This window comes from Sebastes umbrosus, chromosome 14 (genome assembly GCF_015220745.1).
Source record: "Sebastes umbrosus isolate fSebUmb1 chromosome 14, fSebUmb1.pri, whole genome shotgun sequence".
Taxonomy (NCBI): Eukaryota; Metazoa; Chordata; class Actinopteri; order Perciformes; family Sebastidae; genus Sebastes; species Sebastes umbrosus.
Genome location: NC_051282.1, coordinates 14631873 through 14659869, shown reverse-complemented (window position 1 = coordinate 14659869; position 27997 = coordinate 14631873). Strand labels below are relative to the sequence as shown.

General features: G+C 38.9%; 1 protein-coding gene and 2 long non-coding RNA genes across 6 annotated transcripts in view; 1 reads left to right on the top strand and 2 right to left on the bottom strand.

The window, feature by feature from the left end:
* Nucleotides 1-22943, top strand: part of LOC119501417 (xylosyltransferase 1-like) — a 40916-nt gene extending 17973 nt beyond the window's left edge. For 3 of the 4 annotated variants that reach the window (XM_037791746.1, XM_037791748.1, XM_037791749.1), the window contains exons 5-11: nt 4670-4750; nt 5361-5577; nt 6636-6812; nt 9828-10096; nt 14361-14556; nt 14722-15058; nt 17632-22943. In XM_037791746.1, the coding sequence (XP_037647674.1) occupies nt 4670-4750; nt 5361-5577; nt 6636-6812; nt 9828-10096; nt 14361-14556; nt 14722-15058; nt 17632-17954 (1600 nt within the window). In that variant the 3' untranslated portion in view covers nt 17955-22943. Of the gene's footprint in view, nt 1-4669; nt 4751-5360; nt 5578-6635; nt 6813-9827; nt 10097-14360; nt 14557-14721; nt 15059-17256; nt 17537-17631 lie in introns of those variants that run through there. The other variant, XM_037791747.1, reaches the window with a different exon arrangement.
* Nucleotides 6-27983, bottom strand: LOC119501422. The gene is made up of 3 exons (XR_005209820.1): nt 27765-27983; nt 15006-15008; nt 6-1006 (listed from the first exon to the last, which is right to left on the bottom strand). It is a non-coding gene; the product is annotated as an uncharacterized LOC119501422 (long non-coding RNA).
* On the bottom strand, nt 17814-27682 carry LOC119501421. Its single transcript, XR_005209819.1, has 3 exons — nt 27189-27682; nt 25735-25784; nt 17814-17966 (listed from the first exon to the last, which is right to left on the bottom strand). It is a non-coding gene; the product is annotated as an uncharacterized LOC119501421 (long non-coding RNA).
* Nucleotides 27984-27997: the final 14 nt, after the last annotated feature.

Genomic DNA, 27997 nt, shown 5'->3' with positions numbered 1-27997 from the left:
AGACCTCAAGTGCATCGACTCTGAATGGATTGGGAGTCTGTAGCTTTGAGGCAGAGCCCTTTTAATGGCCGTTTTGCTGCTTGGGGATTTAAAGGGATCCGTATTGTTGAGGAAAGAGCTTGGCTGTGATCAGTGGAGATATTGACTGGCGATTTTCTTCCTGCAACAGTGAAGGAAAGAGGTAACATAAAGAGGTTTTGTGGTCATTCTTGTGTTTGGCTCATTGGTGTGCAGCAAACACTATGAGGTCCAGATGGTTGTGTCTATACCTGATAGTCGAGTCGGGCCAGTTGCAGCTGAGATGAGCTGGCTTTGACCCCTGTGGAGTTCCTAGATTTCGGCATGATAATGTGCAAAGAATCAGCACCAGTAAGCAGCGCTTGGATTAAGTTTGGGCCAATGAAACTGGTACAGTACCATTGGCCCATTTATAGCCTACTTGTGCCAGTTCTGATGCATCATTCATGACTAGTCTGATGAGGGTCAGGCAACCAGTCCTGCTGGAATATCATCGCTGTTGAGCCTAGCCACCTTGGCTATCTGGTATTTTAATGGGAAAATCTTTTGTAGAACCATAAACCATAAAAAGGCTGCAAGGATTATTTTAATTATTAGTTTAATCTGCGGATTATTTTCTCGATTAACCTATTTCAGAAAATTTCTCAGAATGCAAGTTGACATATTCAGATGTCTTGTTTTGTCTGAGCAACAGTGCAAAACTCAAAAATATTCAGTTTAAAAAACGGCTTAAACGAAGACATTATTTATCAAAATAGTTGCCAATACATTTTTCTGTCAATTGACCCTTTTCCTTCAATGTAAGCCCAATCCAAATACTAAGGTTTATCTTTCAAGTGCTAGATATTAAACTTCCTCTTTGAAAATAGTCTGCATGGTAAATTCTTCATCTCACTATTCTTGTGAGGGCTCGTCGTAAGGATAGAAATACAAGAACACACACACACACACACACACACACACACACACACACACACACACACACACACTCTGATCCATTCTCCGTCCTCCCATCAAAGTGACCGTTTGAACACCCTTCAGCTAAAATCCATAGAACATCCACAGCATTAGCACAACACCGTCGATAGCTGTGACATCACCGAGGCACATGGAGTGAGTCAATGGAACCGTGCGTGCGTGTGCGTGTGGGTGCGTCAAGAGAAGGTCACACAAACGTTTAAAATATCTAACAGAATATCAGCTCCAGAGGATCAGACATCTGACAGAAAAACAACCAACCTGATTGATTTTAACAGTCGGTATACATTATTGGCTTTTGTTCCTTATTGATTAAATATTAGATGGACGAAATTCATACTTTTACTTAAGAGCAAATGCAGTGAGTTGCACTCAGTGTGATATCATACATGTGGGTCAGTCCACACATGCGATCAATCCTGTAGACAGTGATACATTTAGGAAATTTAAAGGAATGGTTCCAACATTTAGAGTTAGATGAAGATTGATACCACAGCCAGTTAGCTTAGCACAAAGAGGGACAGATGATGAAGCTCTGGGTAGTCTTGCACTAAAATGATTAACTTCTCCTTCATATATTAACTGTGGACTGATATTTACGGAAGAAAGAAAAGATATCTGTCAGCTATGATTGGTTGCTCCTCACCACTTGACATGCGGTGCGCGCTGCAGCGTTCAAAAGTTTAACTATTTTTTTATCTCAGGGCGCTCAGCTGTTGTGGTCCGAACAATCTGCGCTTTGGAATGCTTGCGCGCCACAACGACATTGCTCTCGCGTTTAAGCGCACCTGCCGCATTTCTACGCTGAAAACAATGGATTTATCTTGTTGTAATGTAACTAAGTACAGTTACCCAAGTAATGTACTTAAGTACACATAAGAGGTACTTGTACTTTACTTGAGTATTTCTATATCTACTTTATACTTCTCCTCAGAGCTAAATATTGTACTTTTTACTCTACTGAAAACCAGGTATGTTGTTGATGTCTATGTTGATGTTGAATGTTTGTGATAAACTGAAGGATGAAGTGTTCCTTCAATCCTCCTCCTTCTGAAGCTAAATAAACTCTTTAAAAAGCCTCTTGGATCAGCTGGAAAATGCATCATCACAAAGCTGAAAACAGGCTGTTTTTATGACTTTTTAGAGATACGTGGTTCTCACAGGACAAACATATGATGATCTTATAGACCATGATGCATTGCTGTAGATTAAGCTAGCCAACAGGATATAGAGTTCTCCAGGGATGGCGTATTATTGTAGGCCAACCAGGAAGTCTGCATCGCCCTGGTTCCCTCGACAAAAAGCCAATGGAATTGTTCCATAGGGTTTTGAATTATTGCAGAAAATAAGCTCTGTGGCAAACAAACATTTATGATACTTACACGTTTTGTTCAGCAAGATAATCTTCACAAATGAACACCACTTTTATGATTTTTGAAGCGTGAATGCAATCGCCAGAAGTATAACGCTAACGTTAGGCCATAAACAAACTACACCACGGTGACATGAGCGCGAGTATACACAACGAGGCTGTAAAGGGGGACGAGTCGGCATGATGACGTTTAGTAGTCTCATTTAGCCACTTGTTAGCAACCGTCTTTTTTAAGACACATAAAAGCTTCAAAATTCACCAGTGGGATATTTACCAACTTATTTTATATCGTACAACAAAACGTTAAAATCTCTTCAGCTTGTGTTAACAACAGACCTTATTTCAGGCTTCTAACCAAAAACACATTGACTTCCAGACGAGGGAACCGGAAGTGCTAAAATGTTTACTCATTTTCGGGTTTTAGGACTCATTCCTGTAGCACTTTATAGGCTAAAGGAGTTAAACATGCAACATACAAATGAATGCAGCAATAATATGAATCCAGAAACATCAGATATACAGTAATAATAAAACACTGACAGGGAACTTTTTACGGACACATCAATACTTAAGAACTTTAACTATATTTTGCCGATAATACTTTTCAAGTTTTGAATGCAGGGCTTTTACTTGTAGTGGAGTATTTTCACAGAGTGGTATTAGTACTGCAGTAAAAGATCTAAATACTTCTTCCCCCTCTGCACCCAGTCAATAAATAATAATAGCACATAACTTCTCATTAGACTTAAGTATCCAAAGTCTAAATGCAGCTATGACAACTTAAAAGATCATCATTTGCAAAAAAAAAAATCCTAGATGTGATATATGGCCATATGTTGTAGCAGCCTCACTTAGATTTAAATGTGTGTGAGATGCTGATGAAAACAAACATGCCCACAAACGCACACATGCACGCCTGTGGTTTGTCGTAACGACTGTAATCAAATGTAATCAAAGCGATCTGTCTGTCTGGCATCCCGTCTACTCATTGCGACGACACCAGGCTCGAGCCGTGTGCTAACAGCTCACACTGCATGCAGGGAGTGTCTGTTTTGAATGTGCTGCCTGCCTCCGCTTCAGGCCACACACTGCAGCTTAGCTGTTCGCTTTCAGCTGGAAGCGGAAGCCAAATAAACGGGTACAACTGTCCCAAACACAGTCACATGGAGTCTCTCTAATTCCCCTAAAAGGAAGAATGTTTTGCATTGTTTAAAAGAAAGAGATGATTCGTTCAAATATTTAATCGCATCCTGCTTAGACGTGTATCCATGAAAGGGAAGAATCCCCTCTTAAAAACACAGCTTCTAAGAATGTGTATTGCGTGAGTAAATTTTTTAGGTTTGGTGTTTTTCGTCCCTCATGTGGTCAGACACACATAAACACATGTTACGATATTATGTAAGAGGAGTTTAGAAGCACAAAGTGTTTCAGCAGTTTAAATCCTGAAAGGTAAATATGGACAAAATATGAGTTTGGGCTGCTGGACTTGAGTACATTTACCAAAAACTGTACTTAAGTTCAAATCTGAGGCACTTTTCAAACATTACATTTTTCCCTTCAAAATGTAACGTTATGGCATACTGGAGTGAGCTTTCCCCCGATGAAGTCGCGTAACGTTACAGCAATTTAGAGCCCTAACAAAGTCTTGCATCACTTTTAAGTTTAAAGGCATAGTCACCAAATATATCTAAATATTTCCTTAGAGTGTGGGTCGATCACCCTGTTGTTGATCAGTTCATTTTTATCGCTCCGCTGCTTTGCTAGTGTTGTGTGACTGGAATGCTTTTGCCCATCAGGCCTGGATCATTCTGTTTTTAGCAAAGGCATGTGATCCCCTCAAAAAATTAAACATTTTCAATCCATCTTTTCTGCGGTTGGTGAGTTTACTGCACAACAACTTCTTGTCATCTCTGCTTTGCAGATTGGCTCTGCTAGACATGCTGTGCTTTCTAACCCCCTAGCTGCGCCGGATCTCTGTGATGACGTTACACAGAAACCCGTCTATACCCGTCTACCCGTTAGACACTAAAAACCACCCAGGTGAACCTCATGGTGGCGCTAGCGGAAATGTCAGGGATCACCACAGGATTCACCGTCTTGGAAATATGAGTGTTTGTACAAAATGTCGTGCCAATCCATCCAGTAGCTGTTGAGACATTTCAGTCTGGAGCCACTCAGCTAGCGTGGCTATAAAACGTTAATTCTGCCTTATAGATGAATAAAGTGTAAGCAGAGTTGACACAGTGAGATGCTGGAGGTGTGTTTCTGAGTGGATGATTGACAGCTGTTGTCTCTCTTCAGGACCAATGAACAGCTGGTGGCTTTCCTGTCCAAATACCGCAACATGAACTTCATCAAGTCTCACGGCAGAGACAACGCACGGTGAGAGCGAGAGTGTTTGTTTTTCTCTGATGGTGGTGATCTTATTTTTTTGTAGGGAGGTAATTGTCTTAATGTAATGAATAACAACAACAGAGTGTAAAAAATGTAATTCTTCCTCTCTTTCTTCTTCTTCTTTTACTTCTTCCTCTTCCTCTTCTTCTTCTTTGTCCTGTTTTTCGTCGTCTTCTTCTTCTTCGTCGTCCTCTTCTTTGTCGTCTTCGTCCTCTTCATCCTCTTCTTCTTCTTCCTCTTCTGACTCCTCTTCTTTTTCGTCTTCTTCTTTTTCTTCTTCTCCGCTTCTTCCTATTCCTCCTCTTCTTCTTCCTCTTCGTCCTCCTCTTAGTCTTCTTTTTCTTCTTCGTCCTCTTCTTTTTCTTCTTCGTCTTTGTCTTCTTCTTCCTCCTGACTCTTCCTCTTCTACTTTTTCCTCCTCTTCTTCTTCTTCTTCTTCCTCTTCTGCCTATTCTTCCTCTTTTTCTTCTTCGTCTACACGATACAGTACATGTGTCTCTCTACAGTATGATGGTAAATGTGTCTCAGGTGGAGGTATTTATACAGTTTGTCAGTTTGAGTAATCAGCTTAACACTGGATGCCTGGGTGTCCTCTCAGTTTCATCCGTAAACAGGGTCTGGACCGTCTCTTCTACGAGTGTGACACCCACATGTGGCGTCTCGGGGACCGCAAGATCCCAGAGGGCATTGCGGTAGACGGAGGCTCCGATTGGTTCCTGCTCAACCGGCCCTTTGTGGACTATGTGGTGAACTCCCGAGACAAGCTGGTCAGCAGCATGAAGCGCTTCTACGCCTACACACTGCTGCCTGCTGAGGTAACACACACACACACACACACACACACACACACAGAGTAACCCTTCAGACTCTATATACAAAAGCAGAGTGTCTGATGGTGTGCCAAAGCGGCAGCATTTGACCCCCTGAACGGGCTGCACACCCTGTTATTGGCTGTTTCAGTCTATACATTGTTTTTTAGGAAATTCTTGCAAATTATACCTTTTAGAGATTAAAGGTCCAGATGAGATTTGAGACTCTCTCATTTACATTTAACCACTTATGTATATGCATCTCTGATTGCATCAGTCTTTGTTTTCCCGAGCTACATGTGAATTAGGGTCAGATCTACTCCTGTCCAGACGGAGGTGGTAATGCACCTCAAGCTGTTTCGTAACTGACAGAAATGCTATAAGAAGAATAACTTATGCACTTCAACAGTTTAGTTACAACAATCAACTGTTAGTCCCACAGAGAATCAGAAAAAGACTGAAAGCGGTCCTTGACTACTAATCATTTATCAAGTAAAAGTAACAAACATTTACCTAATACAGTTTATAAAATGGGAGGTATTGCAGCTCGTATCATTGCAAATTGGATATCTTTGGGTTTTGGCGGCAGCAGTTTGAAGACGTTACCTTGGGCTCTAGGAAAATGTGATTGCCATTTTTTTCCACAATGTTTTCAATTTCTAAGGTTAAACTGTTTTATTTTATTTAACCAGGAAAAACTCATTAAGATTAAAAACAGTGAGTCACAGACAAACAAAACATGCCACAAATCAGAATTACACAGAAATGTGAATTTAAAATATTTTAAAATACAATCATTTAAAAGATTTCATACTAAATAGCACTTTAAAACAACCCAGGAACGTTCTGAAACCATAAATCTAACTAAAACAATAACATAATGAGACTAACTCTTGAAGATCAGTCAATCAAAGAAATGATAACTAGATTAATCACTTTTGAAAATAATCGTTATTGTCAGCTGTGATATTTGTTTCATTTTCAGATTAGATATTTTATTGAGATTAGTAGATACATGTGAATAAACTTGTCTGTCTCTCTGTACTCTGTGCCTCCTCCTCCAGTCATTCTTTCACACCGTGCTGGAGAACAGCGCCCACTGTGAAACCATGGTGGACAACAACCTGAGGCTCACCAACTGGAACCGCAAACTGGGATGTAAATGCCAGTACAAGCATATTGTGGACTGGTGTGGCTGCTCACCCAACGACTTCAAGCCCTCGGATCTGCCGCGCTTCCAGGTGCCAGCCCTTTCTTTCTACATAGAGTTTTCCTTTCATAATGGATGAATTAATTGATTTCCAATAATAAATATATACATACATATGCATAATGCAGCATATTTGCCCTCTCCCATGTTGATAACAGTATTAAATATCTCACAAATCACCCTTTAAGGTATATTCTGAACAGATAAAAACGTGAGTAAATGTACTTACTTTAGACAGAAAGAAACATGGCTCTGGTCAACTGGTTGTTGACAATGTCGTGTAAGATTATTTCTTTAAAAGTATAAGAAACCCTGTGTTTTACTTCTTGACTTTTCTACCACAACCGACGATATTAAATACGACAGATGTGGTTTTAACTTCTCAGTAATCACGAAGCTTTCCCAGGGTGAGCATTCTTTGGATTTTTTTATATCAAATGTGATAATGTTGCAGCCTTTTAATGAGCGGTAGAGCTCAGAGATAACAGTCATCATGTTCAGTCGCTCTGTTCTGCCCACCCGGCCCTCTCAGGGCCTCGGTGGCCGGCGACCAGAATAGCTTCGTATTCACAAATTAGCAGTGCAGCTTTTACTTACAACAGGCGGTCCTTGGCTCCCTGTAACGACAGACTTGAAGACAGCGTCTTGCGGTGGAGCTACTGATGGTTTCTATAAGAAGAGCTGATCCTGGAAACAGCTGTACACTTGAGGCCGTTGGTATTTTTAGAGCTTTGTAGCTAGTTGCTGCTGAGGTTTCTAAGGTTGTCATTATCATAATGCCGGGGTTCGTCAGCTAGAAAGACGCTCCGAGTCCTGAATGTAAGGGTCAGGAACACACATGTACAGTATGTACAGTAGTACACACACACACACACACACACACACACACGCACACACACACACACACACACACACACTTTGTTTCCATTATTTAACCGGTTGAGATTCTTTGAGATTAAAAATGTCTTATAAACTGGAGACCTGTTTTTGAAAGATGAAGGTTTTTGTGCAGTGTGTTTGAGTTTGCTGATCTTTTTCTCAATCAGGATCCAGTTAGGATCACATAAACCAAAGAGTGAGGGAAATCCATGCGTGAAATTATTAGACAATTGAGAGAAAATTCATCTGCAACAAGTTTGATAAATGGATTTATTGTAATTTACCAAGCAAGTGTCCCAATTCCAGCTTCTTTAACGTGAGAAGTTGTTGCTTTTCTCTGTTTTATGTTTTTGTAAACTGAATATTTCTGGAGTTATATGAAGTAATATGAAGAAGTCAAATTAGGGCTGTCAATCGATTAAAATAATGAATTGCCATTAATTGTATGATTGTCCATAGTTAATTGCGAGTAATCGCTAATTAATCGTACATTTTTGATCTGTTCAAAATGTACCTTAAAGGGTGATTTGTCAAGTATTTAATACTCTTATCAACATGGGAGTGGGCAAATATGTTGCTTTATGCAAATGTATGTATATATTTATTATTGGAAATCAATTAACAACACAACATATTGTCCAGAAACCCTCACAGGTACTGCATTTAGCATAAGCCCAACAGGCAACAACAGCTGTCAGTGTGTCAGTGTGCTGACTTGACTATGACTTGCCCCAAACTGCATGTGATTATCATAATGTGGGCATGTCTGTAAAGGGGAGACTCGTGGGTACCCATAGAACCCATTTTCATTCACATATCTTGAGGTCAGAGGTCAAGGGACCCATTTTGAAAATGGCCATAACAGTTTTTCCTCGCAAAAATTTCATGTAAGCTTGGAGCGTTATTTAGCCTCCTTAGCGACAAGTCAGTATGACATGGTTGGTACCAATGGAGAGCAAATATTATTATATATAGCCATATGTATAGCCATTAAAAACTCATCCATCAAACTCTTATTTACAAATATTTCCCTGCTTTTCTGTGTCTCATATCGTTGTGAATTTGGGGTTTTGGCTGTGTGATCGGACAAAACCAGTTATATCTTTTAATAGAAATAATTGAAAGATCTATCATGAAATAGTTATAAGCTATAGCTCTAGTGTAAAATAGAAATAAACTAAAAGAGGAAAATTCACAGCAGCATGTTCACAACTTTAAAACCTGTTCAGTCTTCACTAAATAAAGCTGGAGCAGCTCCAACCAGAGAGCTGCTGCTTGAATCATATTTGGCTGACCTCCTTCAGAGAACATACAGTAAAAGCACTTTTATATAAGTTTCCTCTGATCTTCTGATGAAGGAAACTAAAATCCCTCCTGAGTCTGTAACTAGTGGTTTCCACTGTTGTCTTTAGCTGTGTAAGGATACAGATTGTTAGGTAACAGCACCAGAATAACCTCACAGATAAATCTGGCCTGGTGCAGCCTGGGCAGTCCGCATGGCTCTCATTATGTTGGGGTTTCCTGGCTCGCTGGTCACACCCTCCTGATGACATCATAAACCACGCCCTTCCTTCTTCCAGTGTGTGTCTGTGATTTCACTTGTCCTTACCGTGGCTTTCCATAGAAGGTTCTCAGATATATTTTGTCTTTTTCCATGTAAAGTGACAAGTGTTCAAATGTGTTGAGTCAGCTGTTTTATTAATGTTCTTCTTCTTCTTTCCTTCAACGATAACTATTCTAACAGAGATAAAAAAAAAAAACAGTATGATTAAGACACCAAATGTTTTATTTACATGTGAAATAGTTTTAGAATACTGTTGAACTTAGATGATAAATTAGTTTTCCAGTTCAGAAAAGCGTCAGTGAGCCTCGATCATTATTGAACCACAACGGGTCAACTGGGCTCTAGATATTGAGTTAGTCCCTCTGCAGTCTACTCTAGTGGTTAGATTGAAGAGGTGTTCCATTTTCGTCAATGAGGCCCAATGAGTCTCCTCTTAAAATAGTGCCGTGTCCACTCCACACAACAAAAACCTATCCAAACAGAGAATGTCTAATGGGCTAACGTTAATTAACTAACTAACTACACAAATTGTTTCATTGAAGGTCAAAGTTGGTCTTACTATAATCATTCCTCCTCGTCTCTCGTCTGTTTCTCTGACCACAGCAAGCGTCCAGACCCACTTTCTTTGCCAGAAAGTTTGAGGCCAGCGTCAGTCAGGAGATCATCAACCAGCTGGACTCCTACCTGTTTGGATCGTATGCCTCAGGCACCCCGGGCCTCCAGGCCTACTGGGAAAACGTCTATGAACAGGAGACGGACGGCCCTGCCAGCCTACCGGACTCTACGCTCAGCCACTACCACGCCTTCGCTCGTATGGGACTGTCACGCGCCGCCAGTTCGCTGCAGGGCCATCCCAATGACAACAGCTGCAGGTAAAAGCATTCAGATGTTAGTTTATTGAGAGCTGTTAAGTGGGTGAGCCAGTTACGTGTAATTGCCATACTATATCTTAGTATATCCATGGTACCAGGTGGTTCTTGAGGGGGTCCCGGAAGATCTTTACGGAGTCTTAAAGGTCTTAGAAGAAGTTCCTGCATTGAAAGGATTTGGGGGGTCCTTAATGTGGTAAATGAGCTCTGGTGGTTTTTAAGGGGGTAGAAAGGCTACAAGAGTTCTTCATGATGGTCCAAGAGGTTCTTAAGTAATGAAGCGATGCTTGGAGGCATTCCAGGGTTTCCTGATGAGTTTCGGGGGTTCATGGGTGTTCCAGGAGTTTGTGTACGGGGTGCACAAGTTGATTTCAGTTTGAACAATCTCACCGATCCCAGTTAGAGTACATAAGTTCAGTTCAATTCTAAATCAAGTAGACTCTTCCCACGCGGCCTCCTGAGACAGAACCATAAATTAAAAATGGTGGTCGGAGACATTATGCTGTCATGCTGAACGTTTGGTTCATTTCAAACAATCACTTGAGTGTTTACTCATTTGGTTTGTATTATATGGGTTGGTTTACAAGCTGTCCTGTTGGAGACCAAACAACTAGACCAAAACATTCCATGAAAAGTGGATCCTTGGTCCGGTTCCATGTGATTTCTGCTGCAATTTGTTTGATCTGTAAAAGCAAAGCAGACAAAACCACATTATTTAGTGATGGTAGATATGTGATATTAGCACAAATTCAAAAGAAACTGCAGTTAAATTCAGCTGCTGATTGTGAATTGTCAAGAAAACAACCTCTTGAGTGATATGTGAAAGCGGTGTGTACATTTCATTTGGTAGTCCGTGTGATACAAGACACCTCTTTTTTTTCCTTGTTTGCCACTATTTAAGGCATGAAGTCCTGAGGCCTGTACTACGAAGCAGGAGTTGGGGTTAGCGGGGTAACTTCAGGGTTTTCGGTCCTACGACGGTGGTTCACATCTTATCGGGGTAGATCACCATGGTAACTGATGCTGAATGGCTAACCTGCTCCAGAGCAGGTTATGTTCAGCTAAGAGATCAATTCGTATAAAAGCATACTGACCAATAAGAGCTCGGTGCGCAGATCGTATGATAATTTAACACAAAGACGAAGAAGTTTAAGTTATAGTCCAGACTAAAAGCAACACAGTTTAAACTGACAAATGCAGGAAGGACAGCTGGCTGTATGCTGTGGGTGATTACCGCTTTGAATTATGTGTTTATATTTCTTTTTTTATTTGCTCTCAAGTCCGTTTCACACCGCCGGAGTCGGGGACTCAGCTGAAAGAAGGCTGAAATATAGTCATACACGCCACAACATTGTTAAATGCCATAATGTGATAAGTGTAATCTAATCATCCAGTATACTCTGAAAGCTATTTATATTTCTCTGCCCCATCTAGACGACTATATCTGACTTTTCAGTCTTCTGTTAAATTAATAAATCTGTTAATTTACGAACTCACACATCTGCATTTTTTTCCCCTGCATTTGGCAGCTTCAGCTGTGTTTCTTTTAGTCTGGATTATGTGTTTAACGTCTTCATATTAGTCTAATATTATAGTTTGCTTGTCCTTTTTTAATGTGCCGCTCTGCTGACAGTAGACTTCACCATGTTTGTTATTGGTCAGATGCTGCAAACACCGCCCCGTTTATGTGAACTCGCTCATAGCCAGACTGAGAAACCCTGGGTTGGTTTACCGAGTTGATAACCACCTTCGTAGGACCGCTCAGCGGTTCGCGGTTGTTAAGCCAGATAACGAGAAGACTCCCTGAGTATGTTGAACTCGCTTCGCAGTACAGGCATCAGTTGCCTTCTCGATTATTAATCATCAGATTTGTGGAATCGGAGAAGATAAATAAACACCTGAGTTGCCATGATGATGACCGTCACCAAAACTGTCCATTCAGTGAGTTACCTTTCTGTCACAGCTCTTGGTTTCTTTGTAATTAGTCAGTGTGAACAGGAAACAGACCAGAACTAAGGCAACAATGGATCATTTTCGAATTAGTTTGGACCAAATGAAGCGAACTAAAGGTGTGAGAACAAAACTCTTTACTAGAATTGTTTCTGTTAAAAGCCAGTATAGATCTCATGTACAGTCCGTGAGTGTGATAGGGTGCTTTGTATAAGTCATTTAGTCATTGGGTCAGTAAATTTAGGCTGAGAGAAGTACTGCACAATCACTGTCTGAGGGGAGCGAGGAGGACTGCCAGATGAAATGCGTCTTTCCACTAAACTCCCCACCACTGGTGTTTGGGAGTCCAAATTAAATATAAAGATACCGGCAGCTTGTCCTGGGGTACAATCAGGCTACAGTGTCAGCGCAGACTGGATTTTTCCAGCAGTATGTGTGTGTGTGTGGGGGGTGGAGACCCGCAGTAGGTACAAGGAGGTACTTGTTGAAGGGAGTTCGGGTGGGGATTGGTGGCTAGAATGGGTGGGGGCATCATTATGGGAAGTGTGTGTGAAGGGGAAGACGAGGGTGGGGGGGGGGGGGGGGGGGGCGTTGAAACAGGACTAGTCTGTTCCCTTTAACCTGTGATTTCAGTCGGGCAACATCTCGGACCACATACACACCTAATATGGATGCATTAGAAACATGGTTCCATCCACATTAGTACTTTGTGATTGTTTCTTTGCAAGTTTTTGTCGACACTTAAATCATAAACAAGCAGAGGGTGACATTTTTTCTTTTTCTTGCTTTGGAAAACTGCATTACTGCAGACAACTAGTGAGCAGTGTGTTTGTATGGAGTTAACGCTTTAACAAACAGGGTCTGTGCTGCTTTTGCTACATCCAGCCGTCTCTGACTTTCTGTGATCACTTATTTTAGGCTTCAGTACAGCTGATCGGGTGCTACAGGTGTTGTTGTTAATATGTCGTTGTGTTTCTTTTGTCAGGCTGCTTCACCAGTTTAAAAAGTGATTTGATCGAGTGGTAGCTCATTGCTATCCAAGGCTCGGGGTAATTACTGGGCTTCTGCATTCAAACCTTCTATTGAACCTCTGTGTTACACTGATTAAGCCAATGTAACACAGGGTCAATGGCAGCCCTAAGTGCGGCCCCTGACGTGACATGAAATGTGTGTATTATATTTTAATCATCATTTCAATACTTTCATAATACTTAGTGGTTGCGTGACAACTACTGAAGTTGCACTTCACGAGTGTCATGGGCATTACGTTCTGTCATCAATGCTAGTGCTGTTAGCTAAAGTTAGGGATTTTGATGGACAAATCTGCAGTTTAATGTGGAAGTGAGATGGAAAAGATATTTTATGTGTGCGCTTTTCCTGTGCAGCCCTCAATCATTTGCTGGCCCCTGAAAAATGGCACTCAGTCATCAAAACTTTAAAAACCCCTGTTATAGTATGCAATAGAAATGTCATAAAAAATGTCATTATATCCATAAAATTATATTTAAAACTTTCATTTAAAAAGTCATATAGTATGCCATAAAAATGCCATTAAAAATATAAAAATAATGATATAGTATTTCATGAAGAATATAATTAAAGTGACATAGTATCCTTGAAAATATGATTAAAAAAAGGACATAACAAAAGTTGTAATATAGCATGCCATGAAAAATGTCGTAGTCTCCATGAAAGTGTTACAAAATGTTATAGTATGCCATAGAAATGCCACAAAAAAATCATAGTATACTATGTCATTAAAAAAATCCTAAAAAATATATAGTAATAATATATTATATTATTATACAATATATAATATGTAATAAAATAGTAACAATATAGTAAGTCATGTATAGTTTTTCATACAAAATGTCATGAAAACGTTATAGCCTAGTATGTCATAAAAATGTCATAGTATAGCATGCTATAAAAATGTAAAAGAAATGTCACAGTATAGTATGACATTTAAAATGTTATAAAAAAAATCATAGTATAAAATGGCATTAAACTGTCACAAAAATGTCATAGTATAGTACGTTATAAAAGAATGTCATACTATAGTATGATATAAAACAGCACAAAATGTCACAGTATAGTCATAAAAAATCATGGTTGCGGTATGCCATAAAAATGTAAAAATAAATGTCATCTTAAAATATGTCATAAAAAGTAATTTTGATGTTTATCAGATATAATATTTACCATGTTATCAATAACCTTCATTTAATGTGGATGAAAAGACAACACAGAGAGAAAAGATGTATTTCCACTCTATTGCAGACATGGTCTCAGTACAGTATGTATGTGTCTCTCTCAGATTCATAGCCATGAACCACCCAGTGTCGGTCCACCTCTACTTCCTCTCAGACCAGTTCCAGGGTTACCTGGTGAGTCACGTGGCCACTAACCGAGCCTCCACCCAGCTGGAGAGCCTGGAGACCTGGGTGACAGCCAAAGACCACTTCACCCTGGCCAGTCCCACCCAACCCACCAACAGGCTGCAACATGTCCAGGTAAGACACACACACACTAATGTATTCATATGAACTTAAAATCAATTCTTAAATCACCTATATGCAACTATTGCCAGATACCCCTGAGCTGACTGATAAACTGTGCACCCCTGCAATCTGAGAGTCAGTCCGAAAAGAGTGATCCTGACTCTTCCTGTTCCTCAGGTTGGGGCAGACTGGGATCCTAAGGAGCGTCTCTTCAGGAACTGGGGTGGCCTGCTGGGGCCCAAGGACGAGCCGGTGGCCGTGCAGCGCTGGAGTCGAAGCCAGAGCAACTTGACGGCCACTGTGGTGTGGATCGACCCCACCAACGTCATCGCCGCCACTTACGACATCCTGGTGGACGCCTCCGCTGAGGTCACCCACTATAGGCCACCGCTCACCCCGCCCCTGAGGCCCGGCTTGTGGACGCTGAGGGTGCTGCACCACTGGAACCCGTTGGGTCAGACCAGCTTCATCGTGGCTCCGATCGAGTTCCACCGACAGCAGCCCTTACAGCAAGGTGAGTGCATCTTCCATCACAGTATACGTACCAAAATGTTTAATTAACAAAAATGTCAAGAAAAAAAGTCATAGTATAGGATGTCAAAATGTGAACAAAAAGTCATAGTATAGTATGGCGAAAAAACTTTATGAAGAAAAGTCATAATATAGTATGTCGAAAAAGTCATACCAAATTTAGTAGCCTACACCTTTCAGATACATATTTAATCAACATTTAAGTAAACATAAGCGGTCTGTATTGGCAGATATTCAATATCAAAGGACTCAGATCAGGATCAGGGCATCTCTAATTATAGTATATCAGTGGATTGCAAATGGAAATTCAATTTAGAGAGCTTTTTGACGTTAAGAAAATAAAGAAATATCGTATACAGGTTCCACTAATTTGTATTTTCTGGAAGCATTGTTTGTGGGGTGACATAAACTACTGTTTTCATATTACTACTATTTTGTTCAAAGAGTCAGTGGTTTGAGTATCAACCTGCAGAAACTGTCATGGAAACACCTGTTGAAATGTTATTCAAGAGCTTTGAGGGGCCACGGTAGTTTGTATGTCAATAGCAGATCTAATACTTAAATTACACACAGACACAGCAGAGGCCCTCCTGTCACAGCTGTCAACACCATGCATACATATATTTATAGTGTCAGTATCCAGTCAGTCACTCTCGCACACACAGGGTCACCTCTATCCGAATTAGCCTCCCCTTTGATTTGTTTGACCTTTGATAACTACAGAGCTCTAAGTAAAGCCTGGTACATGAATAGACAGTGAGGTTTTATCGGCTGGTGTTTATAAAGTGAAGGTGGCATGTGACGTGATCCGATCGGAGTGTGCGTTTGTGTTTTTACATGCACTTGTATTCATGCCTCTGTCACAGGTCACCTACAGAAGGTCCTTTAACAAAACTCACCACTGATATTTCCAGAATCTTCAAAGACTCTTCAAACCATCTGGATGAAAAACGACAATAAAAAAGATGATATTTAAAACATTTCTGAAATAACTGTATTCAGAAATAATGTTTTGTATGAAAATATAAAATATACCAAAAATATATGTATTAAACTGAGCAAGCCAGCTATCATTTTTGACTTGGAAAACAGGGTCAAAATCTTTTTTATTTAGCAGCAGATGGAATATTTTTATGCAGATGAACAAAAGCGTATTTGAGGATTCTGGAAATACCTTCAGAGCAGCAGTAAGGTTTGTTCAATGACTTTTTGGGAAGATTGGTAGCCCCATTATGTTATTCCATGACCTCGGTCACATAGACTTCTCAGCGCAAACCTTAAGGGAGTTATGTTTTTTACCTATTATCCGGCAGCAGTTTACATTTTCAAAAGGTATTTGCATGATGTCTGTCTGCGCAGGATGAGAACATCTTCACAAAATACTGGATTTAAACATTTATTTTCCCCGGGCAAAGATGTTTTCATCCCCGGCAGACAGCAAACACTTGGGAGATCTTTGAAGATGCAAACCACTGCCAGATAACAGGCAGAAAAATAACAATTGTATTTCCCCCCTAAAGGGGAACACCACCTAAATTAAGAATTCCAAAATGTTATTTCCATGGTCTCGGAAACTTCAATCAATGAATATTTGTGAACATGAGTTCCTCTGTCTCAAAGCCAGAAACCAGAGAAGTAAGTCTCAAACTTGTCATCGGGTATAAAGTGTGGAGCTGCTCCATAGACAATGAATGGGAGACTGCTTTTGTTTTTGTGTTTGTTCTCCGTTTTATTCCCAAATGAGCTTTATTCTATTGTAGTAAAATCTTCCCATATACTCCGAACATTCCTCTGGGCGCTCTAAGGCCCCGTCTACATGTACGCAGATATTTTTAAAAACGGATGTTTTGGACTCTCGTCCACACGCAAACAAAGTTTTTAGGTCACAAAAACAAATATTTTTGAAAACGCCTTTTAAGATGGAGATTTTCAAAAACTCTTTTGCTTTGTGTAATGAGCATGCGCCAGAAACAATAACAAAGATGGCAGACTATCAGTTTTTTTAGGTTTTGTCAGCACTGCGTGGACTAATTACTACTTTACATTTGAACAATGTTACAGTCACAGGAGGCCACAGCAGGAAAAACATTAAATATGTCGAGGCCGAATGGTGATTGAATGTGCTTTTGGGCGATGGACATAAACCTGAATGACCTCCCTTTCCTCATTTATCATGTAAAGACAGTTGATGAGCAGAGTGATGACAGGAATCCCAGCCTCCCGCCAACAATATCTGTTATCCAACTGACTGTTATGAAGCCAAAGGAAAGAAAAAAAATAAATCCTTGACCCATAACTTGTGATCTCACTGGTGGCAACATGTAAATATTGCATACAGGTTGCCATGGTCACAAATGAGGCTGAATTGGATGCTTAACATGAAAACTAATCATTTTTTTATTCAAAGGTTATGCAAAGGCATTTTTTGGTGAATGGCTAAAAAGCTTCTGTCTATTCTGGAGGAGGAAAAAAGGCTTTCCAAATCAACCTTTCTCACCATTCTTCTTTCGTCTCCCCACCTCCCATCTCCTCCTCACCTCTAATCCTGGGATCCAGACGATGCTTTGCGGTTGCACGGCGGCCCAGACAGAAACTCCTACATGGAGCAGAGTTTCCACGGATTGAACCCGGTGCTGCGGCTGCCGGTGAGCCTGGGCGCCGTTGAGGAGGCCGAGGCCAACTCTGGCCTGACTGGGGCACCGCTGCGTCGCTGGATTGACCGACTGCTGGAGGGCCACTGGTCGGCCTCAGACGTCTGCTCGATGGGACCCAGCGTCTGTCCCGTCATGCAGCGCTGTCGTCTCACCGGCTGGAGCTCCGCCAGCCCCGACACCAAGTCTGAACTGAACCCGCCCAGAGGGGATGGACGGATCAGGTAGCAGACGGACGGACTGAGGGAGGACAAGAGGAACAAATGAAGGAAGGCATTGGGCTGATGTCCTGTTTGTGTCTGATATTTATTTATTTAAAGTTTGTGTAAAGTTAAAGTGAAAGGAAATGGATGAATCAAACTTTGGAGGCAGCGACGGGAAGAAGAACAAACTCAAACGCTGAGGAAAAAAATCTTCTCCTTCAGTCCTCATTCAGTCTGCTGCTCTCACGGTTGTTTGGGACAACAAAGCTGTGTGTGCGCGTGTGTGTGTGTGTGTGTGTGCGTGTGTGCGTGTGTGCGTGCTTTGAAGCGGTGTGTGAGAAGAACTCTATACCTCTTGTTGTGAGTGTTTCCCTTGGTCAAAGTATGCAAGTGTGTTTTACATGCCCAGATGCTGAAAACAGATGTGGTTGCTCATTCTTAGGCCCGTTATTGAGAAAAACTTTGATCAAGGCTTTCCTGAGATAAATTAAGTTTTTATAATGATCACATTTATTTTATTTCAGACTGTTATCCCGAGATTACAATTTAATTTAAAGGTTTAAATATTTGAATGCAACTTCCTATGAAACGAAAACTGATAAAAAAATAAAAACATTTAAATGCCCAGGAAAAGGTTTTAAAAAACAAAATTAGTTTTTTCTGTGCCGCAATTGTCACCGTGTACAATTGTTCCCTGAAAAAAATCCTCAAAAAGTATTTCTTGAAGATCAAACTTATCTTAAGATACTAAATTGAGATTACAACTTTCTGTGTAGGCTTAGAGGAACGACCTAAAACATGAATACAGGAGTCGATAATTTAGGTCATTGAGAGAATGCCACACTTAAATCTTGGGATAACAGGCCTGAAACACTTAATAGGAACAATATTTGTTTTCTTGAGATAACAAGATACTTCAGCTGTGATCCAGAGGTAATGAGTCTAAAAAAGCCATCATCAACTATAGACGTTCTCATACAGAGCCAGGTAGGTGTCGGGGGAAATTCTGATAAATTATTCCCTCAAAATTGCTGATTTGTGCGCAAAATATATTTATTTTTTTCTTTAATTTGGTTGGCCTCTTGTCGGATGTTTAAAATGTGCAAAACAGAGACCACAGTTCACATTTCCTCTCCAACTACAGTCAGTGTTTGTTACTTTTAACCAAACTACCAGTGGTGGAATAAGAACTCAGATCCTTTACTTTAAGTAAATGTAGTTATACAACATAAAGAAAACATTACAAGTAAGAGTTCTGCATTCAAACCTTTACATTAAGTTGAACTACAGAAGTAAAGTGCAAATTTTGTAGAATGGTCCCTTTTAGTGTGTCTTGGTGGAAACAGCATGTTAATGTGTAGTTGGTTGAGGTGGAGCTAATTTTAACTACTTTATATACTTTTGGATTGTTTAATCTATAAAAATGAGTCATATTTTATAAATTGCTGTTGTATTTTTATGTAAAATATGAAAAGTAACCAGTAACTATAGCTGTCAGATGGAGTGAAGTAAAAAAGTACAATATTTGTTGTCAAGGTACTTTAGACTTGTACTTGAGTAAAGGTACTCGGTTTCTTTTCACCACTCGCAAACTACGTGTAAAGAACTTGTTGAAAGTTTTCTCCCCTGACACTGAGCGGCTCTGTATTCTGGTGTGTTTGTTTGCCTGAGACGTCCGCTATGCTGGAACTCAGAACAGATTCACCTCCTCCTCTTATATTTTACACACTTTTTGAATCTGCTCTTTTTGCTGTAGAAACTGATGTGACTGTGTCAAAGCGAACAACTGCTACTAATTTATTCATAAGTTTATATAAAACACTTTTTTTTTTTTTTAGTCAGTGACTAATATTTGATATGCTGATATTTGCAGCAGGTGAGATTTGTTTTTTGGACAAAAACATCTGCCTTTGTTTCTAAAGGCCTTCAAGTGTTTGTCAGGACTGATGTTTGTGTCGGTCAGTTTTGGGTGGCTAACTGGCCTCCTCTCCTCACTGCCCTTTCACTCATCTGCTCTCATTTCAAACTACTTTACAGCTTTACAGTGCTAAAGTACAGTTACATATTTTGTATTAATTTTTGGATGTTTTGATTGGACATTTGTGGGGCTGTCCGTAACACTTACTATATTGTGTATTGATCTGCAAGACGTCAAAAATAAAATATAGTAAAAGTTAGCAGAGCACAAGTTGGGCCTTAAAAAACACATTTTGTCCTCTCTATAATGTCTGAGCACTGATTAAACGTATTTAATTTATAATATGAAAATAAATAAAAGCAGCAAATTTTCATATTTAAGAAGTTTTAAACAGCAAATAAGCTTATTACTTTAATTTTCTGTGATACTAATCAGCAGATTGTGTCATGGCGAGACATTTCAAAAGGTTTAAAAAAATGTTAATGATACAGCACCGGTGATTTAATATATCTGCATTAATTTCAGATGGGAATAACAAGAACAGGTTGATGGGTAAAAGCATCATGTTTTTATATTAATCTAATTTTAACCAGATTTCCTTCCATACTAAATATTACTTACACGTGGATCAAATATTTCATCTAACCGTCCAGTGAGTGGAGTTTGGACGTAGCAGGTGAGGAGAGGAGGAGGCCACCCAACACATTTAGATGCACCTTTAGATTTCCATGCTGCTCAGTGATGGACATTGTGCCAAGACATAAAATATTCATACCAAGTGTGGGTTGCACCAGTGAGGATATAAAGGTTACACTGTGTGGTCTGTATGACCAGTGATGCTTAAGAGGCTGATGTAAACAAAAACAAGGCTTTGCGAATGTTTTATGAGGTAGGACGTTGATTTAACATGTTAATAATTCACACTGAGATTTTAGTGAGAAACACTGAACATAAACAATACTGTTAATTCACTATAACAACTCAACTTCATGTCTAAAATCAGTGCAACAGTTTTACCTCACCCTACACAGATGTTGCTCGTATGTCCAAAATGTGATACAGTGTCAAACATAACATTTATATATTTGCACTTTACAATTGAAATGGTGCAAGGTAATCTCAAACTAACAAATCCCAATCCATGCTGGTGCAATCCATCCTCAGTTAGCTATATTGTTTGTGACTAAATTAATATATTAATGATTTTTAATAAATTATTTTAGTGTGTGTACTGTAGTTGCCATATGACAATATTATTGGGACCAAAACTGGAGAGCAGTCGGGGTTTTTCTAACCACGAGGGTGAAGCTCAGAATGAGCTGTTGTTCTCTAACAGTCCGCACTTAAAGGACATGAACAGTGCGTCATATTTATTCTAGAAAAGATTGTGACTATATATAACTTATTATTTGAAATGATGGACGCATGGGGCAGATGTTACCAGATGTTTCGGTTGTGGATCAGCACAGTGTCAGTGGGTTTGACCCTGAAAGAGCCATTCTCTGTTAAGATGTACAAACAATACAGCAGTGCACAGGACCAAAACATGCAGAGAGCATCAGTAATATACTGCCACCAAGTTTAGGATTATACAGAACGCAAGTCAGGGTATGTTTCAACTGTTTGATTTCAGAATTTAAGAAATGACTTGTAGACATCCTGAAGTTGTTATGTAAAAGATACACAACTGTCACAGTACTTTCACCTGTAAGGGAATATATTAGGAACGAAAATGTCGGGGAATACTGGCAATAACGTGTTAACGAGTTACTGAAAATATGATCTACAGCTGTTACGCATGTCATGTCCAAACAAACATAAACCGAAAATATCATTGAATTGCTAAACATACTGTATCCTGTAAATAACAGTGAGCCCCGAGTAGCTGTTCGGCAGGTTTTGCGTTATGAACTAAATACTATGATGTATTTATGAACCATTTTATCGCAGAATTAAATCTATATTTAGTCAGGTATTTCAATACGGTGAGCTCTTATTTTGATATGTGGTGTGAGGGATTAAGAAGATGTTCTCCACACAGACATGAAAATCTAATAATCAGCTCCTATTTTGGTTTCTTCGCTGTAAATCAAACAATGGGAAATCAAGTTATTGTTATGCTGAAATCAAACGATTAAACCCTGACCAGGTACAAAACTCTACTATTTAAATTTAGTAAAACATGTTTTAGTTACGATTTAATCAGTTCAGTTGGTTTAAAGTTTGCATTATTAAATTTCATACCAATATCTATATTTTAAATAGATTTTTCTTTGACAGATCGATGCATTAATCACTCTTATTATAAAGTTTAAATATTTATTATTACAGCTTGGGCAGCCCGCAGCTTTCATAATTTTAACGATACATACAGTATTTTTTTTTTCAATATTTTTACATGTCAGCTGTCATTTTGGCATAATGTCAGTCTCAAAGAAAGTCCTGAACAAAATCACAACAAATTTTATTTTCGGTTCTTGCTTGTTGTTGATTTGAAAATTAAGAGCCATTTTATGTCCGATATGTATTTTTCATATGACGAGTGAGTCGATGTTAAATGACGTTTTTAAGTTAATGACATAGAAAGGTCCGGCTCTCTGGACGCAGTGATGTGATGGTGGTGCCACAGAAGTCTGTGACAGATGTGACTGTTTAAATTTAAAGAGGCTTTTTAGAGATTTTGATGATGTGAAAAATGTTGATAAAGTCTTCAAAATCTGGAGGAAATCCCAGCTGAGAGGTTTGTTCTGCCTCACACTTTACTGCTGTTTCTTTTATAACCAGTAGGCTACCAACATATTTTTTTCAGTGCCATTTCTGTCTAATTGCCTGTTTGTGTTGTTATTGTCTTGCTTTTCTTCATTGTTCTCTCTCTCTCTCTATCATTCTCTCTCTCTCTCTCTCTCTCTCTCTCTCTCTCTCTCTGTGGGAGTAGTGCTGTGCCTTAGCTGTACTCCTGTTTTAGGAAATCCTCTCTGAAAACATCAAAATGTCCCAAAAGCCAAAAAAAGAAGAAAGAATTGTTGTGAATGCCTTATAAATGACCTTAGCGGTTTTGAAGTACAATTTTTGAAAATAAAAGTGAATCTCCCTTTATTTTGTGCCTGTGCAGTTTATTTCACACTTGTGTATGAACAGGTAATGCTGTACAGGTATGCTGTACGGGTCAGAGGGGTTCAGGGCCCCCAATAAGTTTCTGAGGTACAACAAGTAAGTACATTTACTCTTTACATTTACTTTACTTGAGTGTTTCCACTTAACTGCATCATAAACTCATAAACAATATATAAAAGTGGCTCAAATTAATTTCTGTACAACACAAAAATTCTTCTTACGCATTAACAAATCGGTAATAATAATCCTCTAATGTAATGTAAAATATGGTATAACATTCCAGCACAGTCTCACTGCAAGTTTGTGAAATAGTCACGAAATTTAATCTATTCGATTCGTGTACACGAATTTCCCATTTTTTCGTGATGCTCAGCACGACTTTCAACAACGTATTTTTTTGTGCGTTTCCCTTCGAATGTCCAGCAACACATGACGCATGCAGTCTTTTCAAAATATAACTACTTAGTTAGGTTTCGGAAAAGATAGATTTGGTTAGGTTTAGGCAACAAATCTACTTAGTTAGGTTTAGGAAAAAGATCGACTTGGTTAGGTTTAGGCAACAAACTACTTAGTTAGGTTTAGGAAAAGATTGACTTGGTGAGGTTTAGGCAACAAACTACTTAGTTAGGTTTAGGAAAAGATCGATTTGGTTAGGTTTAGGCAACAAACTACTTAGTTAAGTTTAGGAAAAGATCGATTTGGTTAGGTTTAGGCAACAAACTACTTAGTTAGGTTTAGGAAAAGATCGATTTGGTTAGGTTTAGGCAACAAAACTACTTAGTTAGGTTTAGGAAAAAGATCGACTTGGTTAGGTTTAGGCAACAAAACTACTTAGTTAGGTTTAGGAAAAGATTGACTTGGTTAGGTTTAGGCAACAAAACTACTTAGTTAGGTTTAGGAAAAGATCGTAGTTTGGGTTAAAATAACACCGGAAGTGCTTTAACTGAAGTACGTAAATTGTGGGACAAAAATTACTTTGTTATCTTTAGGAAAAGATGGCGGTTTGAGTTTAAATAACTTCGGAAGTGCAGTAACTTAAGTATGGAAGTTATGTGACAAATAAATTATCTTTAACTTCTGGTTTCACACGGAACACAAACAGCGGTGTCCCGGGCAAAAGTCCTGTGTTTTTTGTTTACCACACTTTCCGGTTCATAATTACGTGGATTACATTAGAATTGATTTTGTGCTAACCATCACGAAAATAAAATGTGAAATTCATGTCTATGAACACAAATCAATACATAAAATGTTGTCACAAACTGCTGTGTGACTGGGCTGGTAGTATAGTATAAGATTCTGCCTAACAAGTACTTTTACTTTTGATACTTTGTGTAGATTTCTTTTATTAATACTTTTACTCAAGTAAGATTTATTTATATATATTATATAAATAATACATCATTGAATTGTTAATTTTGCTTTGAATATTCTTTCCACAATCCAAAATCTATTTTAGACCAGTTTTTGAGACATTTCGATCAAAAATGCTATAATAGTATGGTTGCAGTGAAATCAAAGGGGTTTTTAAAAAGGGCGTTTTGAAGTTAGTTTTGGCTGAGCACGAAAATCCAAATTCAGGCAAAGGAGGGCAGAAACTGGGTGGAACTGAGGACACAGAGAGAGAGAATGAGAACACTCTTCTTTAACAGACTTTATATAAATAGAGAGCACTTCAACACAGTCACGATTTTAGTTTAGTTTTAGAAAAACTGCATTTTAAATTCCGGCCTTTTGGTTAACAATACGTCTGCTGACATTCCGTTCATTTTCTCATTATACTGAAAAGACCAAAACAAACAGTGAATGTATCTCCTAACAAGTATAGTGTGTGTATCACAGCCTGATATCTCTTCTTCCTCTGAGCCATAGAGCTCCATTAAAAACACATCAATGAGCCTCACTGTGTCACTGGATGACATGTTCCTTCATCACCATGAACACACTGTAATTTATTATGGCTCAATCCCACATGCACCATCCTGCTGCCACTAATACTCCCTAGAGCACCACATTTAGATTAATCGGCCGCTGAAAATAGTCCCCAACCAATACACTATTTCCATGCTATTTTTAAAGATTTACATCTTTAGTAGGAGCCTATGGTCAGCATGTACTAACACATTGTTGCTTTTGGTCTTTGTTGACAATAACAAAAATATAGAATATCACCAGAGATTTCGATTTCTCGACTCAGGTCTTTGTTGGAACTGAAAAGATCTTAAAAATCGTCCTTATTGAACTTTCACAAACGCTTCATATCTACAGCAAAGAGCAGCCATAGCCAGCGGTGATGGAATCATCAATACAGCTGATCGATGACAGGCAGCTGGAGGGACAGAGCTAATTATTATCTGTGTGGCAGCAGAGTCAACCAGCATGTGACTCTGACCATCACTTAAAACATATGTATACAGAAGCCCATTAACTGTAATTACCTTATCAAGTCTGTACGAAATTGGTCACGTTTTTGCATTTTTGTAAGTTGCACTGGGTCATAATTAGGTGACACTAAACAGAAAATTCCTTTAACCATTCCTAATTATTCAAAAAGAAATGATCCTTCAGAAATGTTGGATTATCTTCTTAACTTTGGTGTTCCTGATTTTATATAAAAGCATAACAAATTATTATAGTACTATTGCTTACTGTGTGAACATGAAGGTTATGGTTTGAGAATATGTTGATTTATCTAGAAAGGTTTATACACCTCTGATCACAACGCTGAGCAAACAGGGGTTAAGAGAAGGAGGGAAAAGTGTTTCTGACTCACCTGTTGGTTGGTTCTCCAGTCACCTTCCAGCTGTTCTGTCCTCTGTTGTCCTACAATGGACATAAAACATGAGGAGATTCACCAGATATTCTTTATAATCATTCATCACATTCACTTAGATTAGTATTTGATATTCATACTGTACAAATAACTAAATAAAGCAACAGTTGTCAATTAGGTGCCTTTGGTCTTGTTTATCTTAAACTTTCACATATTTTTTGCAATGATTTTAATAATATAAATAAATATTGTTCAAATGTAAAAATATCTTGCTTCAGTACATGTTTGTTTTCCCAAGTTTGATGGATCCCTGCCAAAAAATTATTGAAAAACAAATATGATTATATATATTCTTTTACTCAGAGATTATGCCAAACTCAAAATCCAGCACCTTGTCTACCTCTACAGTGAAAAACAGATTTTAAGAGGAAACTATTCATCTTAGTTTGTCTCTATTTCGGGAATGAAGTATGCCATCAATTAAATCGCCTAACAATAATAAGTGTAGATAACATTATACATCACTGTATCAAACTGATGTAAGTTATTGTAAGATGTGTTCTTTTAAGGAGCTGTTGTCAGACTATAACTGTTCAGACTCAGAGCACTGCTGCCCTCTTGTGTTTATTATTATAGTTACATCAGACTGGACTGACAGCTGATAGTTGCCTTAAAGGTTCCATATCGTGCTCATTTTCAGGTTCATACTTGTATTTTGTGTTTCTAATAGAACAGGATTACATGTTGCAATAATAAAAAAATACTTTATTTTTCCTCATACTGTCAGCCTGAATATACCTGTATTTACACTCTGTCTGAAACGCTCCGTTTTAGTGCATTTCAATGGAATTGCAATGGAATTACGTTGCTAGGCAAGTTTGGGTCCATGTTTACTTCCTGTCAGCTGATGTTATTCACATACACTGCAACAGGAAATAAACTGGGACACATTTAGAATGTTTACGTTTAAAACCGTGTAAGGGTCTAAATATTGTATATTCGTGACATCACGAATGGACAGAAATCCTAACAGCTTGTTTCAAACGCACAATTTCTGAATACGGGCTGTATGTATTTCTCCGTATATTGAGCGTTTTGATAGTTTAACAGTATTTATATAGCACTTAAACCTGCTGTATAATGTAAAAGACCTGAAAATCTCACTATTTACAATATGGGACCTTTAAAGCTGGGGGTTATTGCCTGGCAGTTACATATTTTAATTTTTTGGAACTAAAAGTCATTAAAAATACATAGCTGAGAAATTCCTGATGTTTACAAGCTGTGCAAAGATTAAAAAGGAAAACTCACCTGTTGTCACATGATCACAACAATGCATTATAGCATTAGGCATTATTTGTTGTTCTCCAGCTCAGAAAATCCCCACTTAGAATAAACTGCTTTGAATTTCTGCAGAGACAAATGCAACCAAACGAGGTTCCTCTGTAACACACCTTCCTTCCTCACAGCAGATAACCTGACTTGCCACTGCAGGTGTAGGCAATCTCATCAACATGGCCCCGTTAGCTTTACCAGTCAACACAGCATGCACAGTGTCACAGCCCTGGAAATGAAACAACTGAACGGGTTGCAGCCTTTGTTAGTTACAGCTGTGAGACAAGAACAAAATGTCCCCTGTGATAAAAGTTTGTAGTCCTTTCATTGTTCAACTCTACAGAGGAAATCTTCTTCGACAATACTACAAAATAAAGAAGATAAAAACATGGAAAGCAGTTAAATTACAGATGAATTGACAGTTATATTATTCTCCATATATCTCAAAATTATTAAATAACATACCTCCAAATATAAATATGGTATATATTCATGTATATATTTCAAAGAGGTGATGGCAAGCTAGTTACTTACAAATCAAAACATTTAATGAACCTGTAGCCTTGGAAAATATTAAAAAGATTTATTTTTTTATTGTGAGGGATCGCTTTGCTTCCCAGCATTGGACGCTTGATGGACTGCCACTAAGCACTTGATTGAATGGATGCTTTCCTTTTCGAGTGCTACTAAGGCACACACAAACACACACACAGACACACACACACACACACAAAAACACACAAAAACACACAAACACAATCCTCCTACAATCACAGGAGGCCTGAGCAGCCAGTCCCTCCCTGATGAAACCCCTGCTGGAGTCTAGAGAGGTGGGACAGTCAAAAGAGGAAGGATAGTTGGCGGGTGATGAATAATGAGTAAACCCAAGTCGCCTTGTTTTAATTTGTTTGTCTGCCGTGGGCTGCTG